At 42.3% G+C, this 12,973-nt stretch overlaps 1 protein-coding gene across 1 annotated transcript; it reads left to right on the top strand.

The window, feature by feature from the left end:
• Positions 1 to 677: 677 nt before the first annotated feature.
• On the top strand, positions 678 to 9,097 carry TTR (transthyretin). Its single transcript, XM_040432764.1, has 5 exons — positions 678 to 760; positions 2,179 to 2,298; positions 4,458 to 4,600; positions 5,239 to 5,374; positions 8,882 to 9,097. The coding sequence occupies exons 1-5, from the start codon at positions 740 to 742 to the stop codon at positions 8,996 to 8,998; spliced, it is 537 nt and encodes a 178-aa protein (XP_040288698.1). The 5' UTR covers positions 678 to 739; the 3' UTR covers positions 8,999 to 9,097.
• The last annotated feature ends 3,876 nt before the right edge of the window (positions 9,098 to 12,973 follow it).

The raw sequence follows: 12,973 nt of genomic DNA, 5'->3' as shown, positions 1-12,973 counted from the left end.
CTTCCTTCTCCACCCAAGGTGCAGGATGTGAGAACAGTCCACACCTCCACAGAGGGGGAGCTAAGCTGGAATGAACCATTCCAGCCTAGATATACAAAACTGAAACTAATTCCTTACCAATCCATTGCTGCCACCTGCTGGTGAACATAGCAAATTACAAGGAAATTTACATTTAACAAAGTTTTAAATGCACATTTGTGAAAACATGAGCAAAATCATATCAGATGACAATATAAAGGCTCTTAAAAGATAGTAGCGGGGTAGAGGCATGTCGTAACACAACTCTGGGGTGTTACATGTGTACAAGAGGAATAACACTATTTCTGGCCATTATATTACTATCTGGCATTTTTAGCAGTTTTCCTCTATGCTTGCTGAATACTTAGTTTGCAGTTCTCCAAGACATGCAGGGTGGCGACTAGCTGCCATCCACTACACACACAGAAAGTAGAGGAGAATAACCTCCCTAACTGTCTCGTAGTCACTCAAAAGCAGTTGTCAGGATAAAGGAGGACATTTATTGGCTTGTATTTTCATGAATCAAGCTCTTGTACTGATCTATAACTTTCCTATGTAGCTGTGCTGGCTTTCTTTGTCTGTGCCTGTGTCCTCAGCTCTTGCTCACTCCTCCCCTCTCAATAGACTTGCATTGACATGTGTGATATCATCCTCCTGCAGAGATGATCTGTCCTAGATGGAAATATGAAATTTTTCAAAATGAAAAGCAACTAACAACAGAATGGGGGAAGGTGAATGGCAGGTAACAGGAGAACTAGATATTTCTCACTGATAAAATATATTACAAAGTTTCTTGTAGTTGCTTGTACTATTGATTTATGCAAAGTTGTATGAAAAGTTAGTGACCATTATAAGGGAACCTGTCATGTTGAACATGGTGTCTGAGCTAAAGGCAGCATTTTATAGAGCAGGAGGAGCTGCGCAGATGGATATATAGTTTTGTCGGAAAAGATTCAATGTTAATTTATTCATTTAAGTTCCTGCTCATTCTGGGCTTTGAAGTCAAGGAGGCGGTCCTAAAAGTGATTGACAGCTATCCCTGTATACACAGTCATAGAGGGAAGGCTGTCAATCACTGATAGGACCACCTCCTTTACTTCAAGGTCAAAGGAGCAGGAAGTTACTTACTTTTCCCCACAAAACTATACACTATTCTGCTCAGCTCCTCCTACTCTATCACAGGCTACCTGCATATTATTTTGCATTTTCATGGTGACAGGTTCCTTTTATGTGAAGTCTGCACAGTGATTAGTACTATTAAAATTCCCATGGGCCTGCTGTGTTGTCTCCTCTTAGGTCTCCCACAGTAATAATTCTCCTTATTAAGCCATCTACATGTACTCCCCAGGCCCCGTCCAGCCCCACTGAGAGTCCTACTGGGAATTTTACTTGTACTACTCTCAGTGGAGCTGGTTGGGGACATGTAACCGAAATGGGGAATGGGAATAAAACCACTTTGCAACTCCTGGTGTAATAATACGTCAGCAGAGCGTGAAAGGTATATGGAGAGGTGTCATCCACTGATCCTACTCCTTATGCAGCTGGGTCATGGTTTTCTAAAATGGGCATGTTCACAGGTTAGGGGGGACAGTACTTGGCCTGCCCCAGGTGCTGGCAACGCATACTACACCAGTGCCCTTCAGTCAAGGGTGTACATACCATGACAGCCAAGATGAATGCTAAAGGGCTGATGAGGGAAGAGGGCCCAAATGAGCTTGTATCATCTTTCTTTTCCATGGGCAATGTAAAACAGAGAAAAAAAAGCAGAGGACCCTCTGCTCAGGAACCTTTATATTAACAAGTAAGGAAATGGGAAAGCAGCCTAGGGGCCACAATGCCCTTTCGTTCTACAAGAGATGATGGGACGTTCAATGAGCGACAGACTGTCCTGTTCCCTTGCTATGGGATTCATTTTCCTCTTTGGTCACCTGTGCCCCCAGTACCTAGAAATGCAATTCATTGATTTTTTTTTTTTTGCACGTAACAAATTCTAGAATAAACAGCTGAGTTTGTAACAGTCCAAAAATATTTCCTCTTATGTCTAATCTCTTCAAACATGAGCTTTGTGTGGGTTACTTATTTTCCTGTTGTTTACTAAGTCAACAACCTGAATCAGCAAGTCAGCCTTTATATAAGCATTGATTTGGACCTTTCTTCTAGATTTCTCTATACGTTCCCCATCCTGGGGATTGGTTTACTTTATTAGCAGAGAAGATGGTTTCATTTAAAGTCCTAGCAGTCCTGACTGTTCTTCTTGTTTTCTCTGATACAGTCCAGTGGGTAAGTGAATCAAATTTATAATAATTTACTTTACACCTTGTGGTCCATATTTGTATCTATAGATGGTTAGGAATCTTGGGCTCCATAATATCAGAATATGTTTGAAGAGATTTATACATTTTTGTTACAGCAAATGTCACATGTCACACATACAGTCTGAACTAGACATATTGTTCCCCTTGCTTAACTCTGTATTCTGGGTGTAGCATGCAAGTCCCTGCAGATTTCATAGTGGAGTAAAACCACAGGGTACTGCAGGGCTGCACCGCCAATAAGGCCAGGTGAGGCGATCACCTCAGGCAGCACCAGGTAGGGACAAGAAGGGGGCACTTTCATTGTGGCAATAGGGGTTAGGTTAAGATATTAGCATTTTGGAGGTGCGCCGTTTCAGTTTTCGCTTCAGGCAGTAGAAAGGCTAGGTGCACCCCTGGGGTACTGGATGTTACTTTGAAAAGATAGTTAAAAACTGGTGCAATGAGCTGATCTGAGTGCGGTGACAAGGTTAGTATTCGTAGCGGTCAAATTCGTAGCGCAGTGGAAAAGGAGAGAGGAGGAGAGTAAACGGGCGGGCAGAGGCACACGGAGGGCGGGGTTATGAGCCGTTGAGGAGGTGCTGCCTGGGGCTCGGACGATTGAGACGCCGCCCTGGGCACTTGAGAGGGCGCATTTACAGAATCTTAAAAGTTCATTTTTGGCTGAAAGAAAACTCCATTAGATACAACAAAGGTACAGTTTTTAAGTTCTGGGTGGCACATATAACGCTATTTGATCAGTCTAATATGCTCAAATGTGGTGACAGACTCCCTTTAAGTATTTTCATTTTTTTAATTCCTGGAGAACCCCTTTAAAGTCAAAATCAGGAGAGGACAGTAAATGGAAAGTATAAAGGACAGATTATACATTTTTGAATCCACTCCTGGTTTTGACTCCTGAATGTGTGGACGTACCCTGAATCTTGAATATTCAGATTGAGATTCATTCCTTTTCATGTATTTAAAACACTGCAGTACACTTATTTCTAGTGAATTTATTACTTTTATTACGCAATTTCTATAGTTCACCTTTCTTATACAACAGTATATTTCTACAGCATAAATTAAATTTTTCCATTTTTTTGTCAGTAAAGTGGGTGCAATCTTGAATTTCTTTATGTACTTTATACTGTCTGTATATACCGTTGATTATCTCTGTTATATTTGCTGTATAATCAGGAGCATTAAAAATATGGGTTTATATGATTTGGAGCAGGATTTCTGAGTAAAAAGCAGTTTTAGTAAAGAGTCAGGATTTCCTGACAGGATTCCTAGGAGAGAACCCCTCCAGAAACTCTGTACAGCTCTCCCTGTTATCAGTGTGTGTTACACAGAAGGCTGTCAATTATCCTTTGTAGGCGGGGCAATCAGGACTCTCACTGTCACTTATAGGAGTCCTGTCAGGATTTATTCTGCTTTTTTGCTCAGAACTCAGCTTCACTTCCCCTGTCACATACTGCTCTCAGATACGACAGCAGAAATCATGTGACAGATTGGGTTTAAGTTTCCCCATCATGAGCATAGTGATATTAGCAGTTTGAGGAGGTCAAAACTGATGACAGACTCCCTTTAGGGAATTGTGAGTTAACATAGGTGTTTTTTTTTTAAATTATTGTTTAGCCTCCTAGGTCAGAGTGGATAAAAGTTAAAACAATAGTCCCTCACTCTGGGGGACATGCTGTCCCGAATTACATAGACAATCCATTGATTTAAATAGGCACTGTGTAATACTTAAAAAGGAGCTGTCAGTACTTTACACATTTCCATTTTGCGGACAGTCTCTGAGAAGTTCTGTGTTAGTTTGGAGGGGATCAGACCCCCTCTTGCAGAGATAAGGCTACAGATATTCTGTGCCCTATGTGGAAATATTCATTGGTTTTCCATTGAGGCCGCAACCACAGCTTCTCTCTTGGAATGAAGACTTCTTCCTTCCAATCATCTCTGGGCAATGTCAGAGTCGTATGACTCACTTGGTCTCACAAGATAAGGCAAACTAACACTGAACTGCTCAGAAGGCCAGCAGCAATATGGTAATTTGCAAATTTTTCAGTACTTCAGTTGAACTAGTGATAGGCCCTCCATAGTCCACAGGACAGAGCAATTAACATTTCTTCTTCTCATTTAAAGGTACATGGAAGACCTGGGGAAACTACCAAGTGTCCACTATCGATTAAAGCACTAGATGCTGTAAGAGGAATCCCAGCAGGTAAGCTAGGCATCAAGGTTTACAAGCAAAAGGAGGACAAGACCTGGGATCTGCTTACTACGAGGTAAGTATCTCTGACAAGCTCCATAACTATGAATCAAAATAAGACCACAGCACTCATCCACTAATGGCTTTTGTGGGTGCACGTCCCAAGTTGATTCCTTCCACCACAAAAATCTATATATATCGTTCCTATTGAGTTTGAGACAGAACACCAAAAAGGTGATATTCAAGAGTTCAGTTTTTATTCATACAAATTTCAACACCAGTGGTACATTTCTTATATTTATTACAACATTTCGGGCCCAATTTTGGTGCCCTTCTTCAGGCTGTGTCTGAGGGAGTTCAAATCAACGGCGTGCATTACTCAAAATCTAGGTTTGTTAAAGATTTCTCCTCTTCCTTTGCTTTATAACAGTTCTCTTCAGCCACTATTATTGTAACTTTTATGTACACTTTCCAAAAATGGCAACCAATGCCATGTTAGCCATATTCCTTTAAATGAGAATAAAAATGTAAAGTGCGTTGTACTGTAGCATATAATTAAATTAACGCAAAGCACACACTTTATATAGCACCTTTATATTTCTATTTTTCTGAGCATTATGAATAAATACCAAGGGTAAGATTGGGTAAAATCCCCTTGTGCAGTGCTAGGTATAGGAAACATGATGACAATAATTGTACATCCTTATGTTGAAGTGTAACATCTGAAGACGGAGAAGCCCATAATCTCGTAAGCGAAGAACAATTCGTTGAAGGAGTTTACAAGCTGGAACTTGCAACCAAGCGTTTTTGGACAAAGATTGGACTTTCACCATTCCATGAATATGTTGATGTAAGTATATTATACACAATACAAGGAAGAAGGGATGCAAATGGGCTCTTAGCAATCTCTGCCTCTGAAGCCACCAGATGTAAAGTAGCTATCCTGAGGGTCATGACTCAAGGCCTATTTAAAGGGTCGAACATTGACTTATACGATAGCTGCCTTACATCTGGTTGCATCAGAGGCAGAGCTTGTTAAGAGCTCATTTGCTACCCTTTCTTCCCAGCATTCCAGAGGAGCATGTATGGCCTATAAGCCTCCTCATACCAATTAAGGCGCTCTCCATAAGGAGATATAGTATCCCCCAAATATACAATACAATAAAGAGGTTTCTACGGTTATAGAAGAAAAGTCAATTGAATTGAGTACAAGGAGGACAAAGGGTCTAGAATGTACATTACATAATGCAGTAGTTTATCCTAGAGAACCTCAAGGACCAGGAATGTGCTATATGTACTTTTATCATTTCATATACTAATTTCAATTCATGTTAGGCTAGTTTCACATCTTCGTCTTTGCTCTCCAACAGTTCTCGGGATCTTACAGAGAACAGCCTGCTGGAGTTCTCTGAATCTAGTATTGCCGGATAGTGGTGTCTGCCCACCAGACCCATTGACTATAATGGGATCTACTGGAGATCCAGCCACTCTCCGGCAAATATGCTAGGATTCAGCTGGAAAAAATGGCATTCAGTTCCAGAACAGCCAGCTGTAGTAGTATATATGTTCTCAGTTAGTATGATTTCTCTGTATAAGTCCTTAAACCATGGAATATAGATATTGTTTGATTGTGTGTGTGTGTGTGTGTGTGTGTGTGTATATTATATATATTTGAAATGTTGTGGATTAGAATAGGACATGTTCTATATTTGCAGAATGGACATAAGGATGCGGATGTGCAGATGTCATCTGTGTGTTGTCCCCATCCCCATGTCCATTATGCAAATTATATGTTCTGTTCTGGTCTGCAAAATACATTGCACGGACCCAATTAAGTCAATGGGTCTGCAAAAAAATGCAGATGGCACATTGACGGTATCCGTATTTTGCAGATCCACGATTTGCGGACTGCAAAATGAATAAGGTCGTGTGCATGAGGCCTTAAACAGAGAAATCATACTATCTGAGAACATACTGTACATACTACTGCTTCCAATTTCCCACTACCACTTCCCCAATATAAAATGACTGTGGATCACTACAGCTGAGTAATCAGGATAAGGTTCTCTTGGCCTTTGTGACGCACCCAGTCACAGAAAGCAAGAAATATTGTATTGAAAATAGGACCAGGCACTCAAATATGGAATCAGATGAGATATCTGTTTAATGGAGATTGTGCTCCCTAAAATGGCAGTATAAAAAATGAATAAAATAGCAAATATCATTAAATGCACACAATAACAGCAATAAATAAATAAAATCGCATTAATTACACTATAGCAGCAATGGATAAAGCATATAAGACCACAATCAATTGATGTACATCAGGAGGTCCAAATATGTTAAAATGTAGAACCGCAATTCATATATTGGTATATTACTTGCTGATATCACCCTTTCAAATGGTTGCGTTCAGCTTCAATAGGGTGGTCAGTCCCGAATATTGCTCCTACCAAAGGTTTCAGGCAAACAGAGCGTAAGCAAATAATCACAGGAACTTGGGGTATCGAACAGACACAGTGCGATAGTGTATCAAGGTGGCGTCCCACCTATTAACGCAAATGTATAAATTTTACCTAAGTCCAGCCGGTGTCTTCTTATCCTTGCGGGAACTTGAAATGTTCGCAATGAACCAGACGCCAACTGAATGTCCGCTCACGTGACTTGTTAAAGCTCATATGACCGGAGCTCTTGGGCGAAAGTTTCTTCAGTGATCGCCTTCCCCAGGGGTTATTCAAAAAACCCCGAAACGCGTATGGTTTATACCTTGTACCGGCATGCTGGGATAGTAGTTTCCCTGGACTTTAAAGCTCAACGGCCGTGTTAGAGACCGGCGATCACTGAAGGAACTTTCGCCCAAGAGCTCCGGTCATATGAGCTTTAACAGCGGACATTCAGTTGGCGTCTGGTTCATTGCGAACATTTCAAGTTCCCGCAAGGATAAGAAAACACCGGCTGGACTTAGGTAAAATTGATACAGTTGCGTTAATAGGTGGGACGCCACCTTTATACACTATCGCACTGTGTCTGTCCGATACCCCAAGTTCCTGTGATATTTGCTTACGCTCTGTTTGCCTGAAACCTTTGGTAGGAGCAATATACGGGACTGACCACCCTATTGAAGCTGAACGCAACCATTTGAAAGGGTGATATCAGCAAGTAATATACCAATATATGAATTGCGGTTCTACATTTTAATATTTGGACGTCCTGATGTACATCAATTGATTGTGATCTTATATGCTTTATCCATTGCTACTATAGTGTAATTAATGCGATTTTATTTATTTATTGCTTTTATTGTGTGCATTTAATGATATTTGCTATTTTATTCATTTTTTATACTGCCATTTTAGGGAGCACAATCTCCATTAAACAGATATCTCATCTGATTCCATATTTGAGTGCCTGGTCCTATTTTCAATACTACACTTCCCCAATATACCTACTAAAAAATGATACAACTTACACCCACATTATGAGGAACAGCTCCCATGTATACCTTTGGCCTACAGTGGGTATATTGTTTATAGGCTTCTATTGTGTATATATACATACTGCATATGTCATTGTATGAAATCCTCTGTGCTATTCCATACTGCAAAAAAAAGTTATACTGATGTATACTGGCCCAATGTTTGCCAAAAGTACAGTTTTGGCCTATGTTGGATGAAAGGAGCTGTATGGGTACACTTGGCATATACATCAGGAGCTTTTTCCAGTATATACAACAAGCATAGGCTGAAAACCTTACCAATTAGTCGGTCTTGCTTGACAGTGAACAATATAGAAAGTGCTATTTATACTAACATCAAATCAATTAGAAGATAACGATTATAAGAGTCTACAAAGTGGTATCAAAGGGGTAGATGTCTATAAGATATGACACCGCAGCCCCCCTAATATGAGCATCAGAGCACTTCAAAGGCTTTTTTAGGAGAACTGGTGACGTACCGGGCTCTCCATGGGAAAAGCTAAGTAGAGGCTTCCACCTAGCAGTGAGCCTGGTGACATCACCGGCACTAATGGGCGGGCTTTAGTGCTGTCCTAGCCTGTAAAACAGCTTAGGGCAGCGCTAAAGCCCATTCATCAGAGCCGATGACGTCACTGGCAAACAAACACTGGCAAAACAGGGCAAGGGAGATCATGGAGCAGGAAATGCTCCAATGCTTATATCAGGGGGGGCCAGAGGGGTATAAATGGCAAGCTAGGGCAATAGTGAGAGCTGCTGAAGCTGTCATGTATCCGGAGTACAGAGAACGTATTTGTAGCACTGTGATCACTGCAGCATAGGAAAAAGTGCAGTAACCCGCTTGTACTTTGCTTTAACACTGAGTATGCATTTCTTGTATTCTAGGTGGTGTTTACTGCGAATGACGCCGGCCACCGTCACTACACCATTGCCGTGCTCCTCACTCCTTACTCCTTCTCCACATCCGCTGTGGTCAGTGAAATAATGGAGGCCCACACATAACTTATGTACTGTCATCACCGCTTATCTCCACCTATGTGCACATTACATTACATTTTGTACGTAACTTTTTTTTGTTTCTGAAGATAATCTGATGTCCATTTGTTCAGCTTAATGTTAAATAAATTTTTCACTCAGGTGTCACGATTCATATGTATGATATATATATATATATAGTATATACTGCTAAGATTTAATTTATGTCATTACTAATGAGTCAGATTAAAGGGAGCATATGGGTGAAGCCTGGATCAAACGAAAAAAGAACAACTGTCCTAGCTAGTTTTTGTATTAGGACAAATGCCCATTTTGTTTCTCTATAATCAAGCCCTTAGGGGTTGGTAGCAATAAGTGATACATACCAACAAAAAAACTAGAACACAGCATTACATATGTATCTGCGAATTACTTATTGACAGTGGACATTATATATGGATGTGTGTAGCCTGAGACTCTTACAAATGCTTTTCTGGGGTCATCTACCCAACAAGTGACAATCTTGCGTTCTGCTGTATGTAGTTAGCTCTCACTGAAAGGGATAAGTGTGCAGATAGATAACTTTAAAATAGCTCTATACAGCAAGAGTACATCGCCGCAACCTTTATATGCCATCGTGACTCCCCATCACCAACGTATAGAGCAAATGGATGACCCAGGAGAAGTAACAGCTTAGCTGCAGGCACTACCTCCGTACCCCCTATAGGTACACCTATGCGCATTAACATTGTGATTACTTAATAGAGAAGTTATGGGGGTCATTTACTATACTTAAATAAGCCTATATTAGGCGTATTTCAGGCACAGATGGCGCCGCCATCTGCAACTTCTCCCCGCACACGCCAGGTCTAAAAAAGTGGGTGTGGCATGGACGGGGAAGGGGGCGGTCCGGCAGGCCTGTCTCATTCATCATTTTCTACGCCTGGTTTACAGTGAGACACCACGCTGGATGCACCAAAGTTATGGAGAGGCCGGCGCCTCTTTATAACTTCAGCAATCCACTGCCAGTGCAGATGAAATGTGACTTTAAGGTCACCTGCACACCAGGCATATTATGCACATATTTTCGTGCAGAAAATCCATACCTTAGCACAGTACCAGCTAAGTACAGAGTGTGGAAATTGACTTGGGTTGCGGATTTTGAAATCCACCACATGTCAACTGTTTATGCAGATTTTGGCTACATGCACATGAACGTTGTTTGTTTCCGTGTCCGTTCCGTTTATTTTGCGGATAGGATGCGGACCTGTCCACATCAGTATGTCTAGTCCGTAGCCCCGCAAAAAAAATAGAACATGTCCTATTCTTGTCCGTTTTAGGCATTGTTACAATGGATCTGCAAAAAAAAACGGATGGCTTACGGATGTCATCGTTTTTTTTTTGTGGATCCACAATTTGCGGACCGCAAAACACATTTGGTTGTGTGCATGTAGCCTTTCAGTGAAGATTTCACCATGTGCAATGGAATGGGTGAGATCTGGTGAACATCTGTGTCATAATCTGTCCCAAATTCTGCAAATAACACATGGATTTTCATGCAGGTTTAGTGTGGAAACGCACAAGGCCGTATTTGTAAAAGGCACTTCTGGTCCAGTGCTTAGAAGGCGACCCTGGAGGAGAGGGGGATTGAGGGGGGCCAGCAGCAATTGGTGGAAGGAATTTCCCCAAGGAACCTCAGTAAGGCAGGAACATGTCACATTTAACATGGTATCTGAGCTGCGGGCAGCATGTTATGAAGCAGGAGGAGCTGAGCAGATTGATGCATAGTTCTGTGGGAAAAGATTCAGTATAACTTGTATTTCATTCATTTAAATTCCTGCTCATTCTGGGCTTTGAAGTCAAGGAGGAGGTCCTATCAGTGAATGACAGCTATCTCTGTATACACAGTCATAGAGGGAAGGTTGTCAATCACTGATAAGATACTCCTTGACTTTAAGGCTCTAAATGAGCAGAAATTAAAATTTATAAAGTTATACTGAATCGTTTCCTACAAAACTATATACACTACTATATACACTACTTGGCTTTCAGGTGAAATTTATGGAAAATGTAAAAAGTTTACGCTACAGTGATATTAGGTCATGAAAGTAGAATATTTAAGTAGAAGCATGCAATAATGATTTCTTCATCTCAAAAATTTTTTGAGCATCAATTATAGCTTGACAACGATGTCTCATGCAGTGGCGTGCCTAGTGTGTTTGGCAGCTGGGGCGGGTCCGTTCTCTGGCACCCCCCCATACCTGACCACATACCTCTTACATCCATGGACATCTCCTGTCCTGTAGACCTTCTCTTTCCTCTTCTCCTCCGTTAGACCGCCATGACAAATTCTTTCAGCCGCATCTTGTCTCTACAGAGTTTGTAACACAGACATGTTAGATTTCTCTGTTTTTCCATCAACTCCCCCATCCTGGTGTCCCCACAGTGTCATCCTGCTGCCACCCCCAATACTTTGTCCGTCTTGCCCCCCAATGCCCTAGGTACTATACTGCTGAAAAAATGGGGACCCCAGTAGACATAATTGGGGTCATTTATCAAACTGGTGTAAAGTAGAACTGGATTTCCAAAAGAGCTGTCAAATATGAAAGGTAGAATCTGATTGGCTGCTATGGGCAAATAAGCCAGTTCTACTAGTTTACACCAGTTTGATAAATTACCCCAAATGTTACTATAGTGTATACAGCAGCTATAATGTCCCATAGAGTTCCCCCAGTAATAATAACCCCCTATATTGTGCTCCAGGTAATAATCCCTATATAGTGTCAGCAGAAATAATAGAATTGCCCCTACAGTGCCTCCCAAATAGCAACGCCCCCCACACTTCCCCCATATAGTAATTTCCCCCACATAGTAATCCCCCCATAGTAATTTTCCCCCACACAGCCCCATACAGTAATTTCCCTCACACTGCCCACACACAGTAATTTCCCACACACTGCCCCGTACAGTAATTTGCCCCACACTGCCCCCATACAATAGTTTCCCACACACTGCCCCCACACTGCCCCATATAGTAATTTGCCCCACCCATAGTAATACCTCCCATAATTATTGCCCCCACATAGTAATCCCTCCCATAATATTTAATTGGCCCCCACACAGTATCCCACCATAATATTTTTCCCCATGTCCTCCTATGTCCCCCCGTGTCCTCCAAAGTTGGCACTAAAAGCTAAAATACTCACCTATGTCCTAGCGCTTGCTCGCAGAGGAAGGAGCGCACACTTCACTGTGCTGCTGCGTCCCGGCACAGGCGCGCGCAATGACCTCATCACGCACGCCTGTATTTCACTCCTGCATAGGCCTCAGGCCTACTAGGCCTGAAGCCTATGACGGTGATCGGCAGGCGAGGCCCTCCGCAGTATGTGGGCGTCAGCGCTCTAGCAATGAGCGCTTCCTTCTGTATTGATGGAAGCGCTCATTGCTTCTGGAAACCTCCTGAGAGCCGGCACCCGAGGCGGACCGCCCGCGCCCTCACCTAGGCACGGCACTGGTCTCATGCTGTCCACAAGTCAACTTATTGTCTGCTGAGGATTGGCATCCCACTCTTCTTGAAGGACAGCCCTCAGGTCATTGAGGTTCTGGGGTACAGAGTTACAAGCCTCTACATGGTGACTCAGCTGATCCCACAGGTTTTCAATGGGATTCAGGTCTGGAGAAAGTGCAAGCCACTCCATTTGAGGTACCCCAGTCTCCAGCAGCCGTTCCCTAATGATGCGACCTCCATGAGCTGGCGCATTGTCGTCCATGAAGATGACATTAGGCCTGTGTTGTTCATGCAGAGGCACAATGACGGGATTAATGATGCTGAACAAGTAGTATGGGCCTGTCACAGTACCAGTCACAAAGTGTAGGGCAGTAGAGATGGCCTTGCGGTTCGCCTGGCGGTCGTTTCACGGCGAACTTTGCACGTTCGCTATTTGCCGAACATATTGCGATGTCTGCCGACGCCATATTCTTTTGCATTGCACCGAACTTTGA

Source organism: Bufo bufo, chromosome 5 (assembly GCF_905171765.1).
Source record: "Bufo bufo chromosome 5, aBufBuf1.1, whole genome shotgun sequence".
Classification (NCBI taxonomy): domain Eukaryota; kingdom Metazoa; phylum Chordata; class Amphibia; order Anura; family Bufonidae; genus Bufo; species Bufo bufo.
The sequence above is the reverse complement of the archived record's forward strand: the minus strand, read 5'-3'. Positions and strand labels throughout refer to the sequence as shown.

Coding starts and splice junctions, on each gene's coding strand:
- TTR (XM_040432764.1), top strand. CDS start 740: ATGGGGGAAGGTGAATGGCAG. Junction 4,601..5,238: donor TGGGATCTGCTTACTACGAG/GTAAGTATCTCT, acceptor CTTATGTTGAAG/TGTAACATCTGAAGACGGAG. Junction 5,375..8,881: donor CATTCCATGAATATGTTGAT/GTAAGTATATTA, acceptor CTTGTATTCTAG/GTGGTGTTTACTGCGAATGA.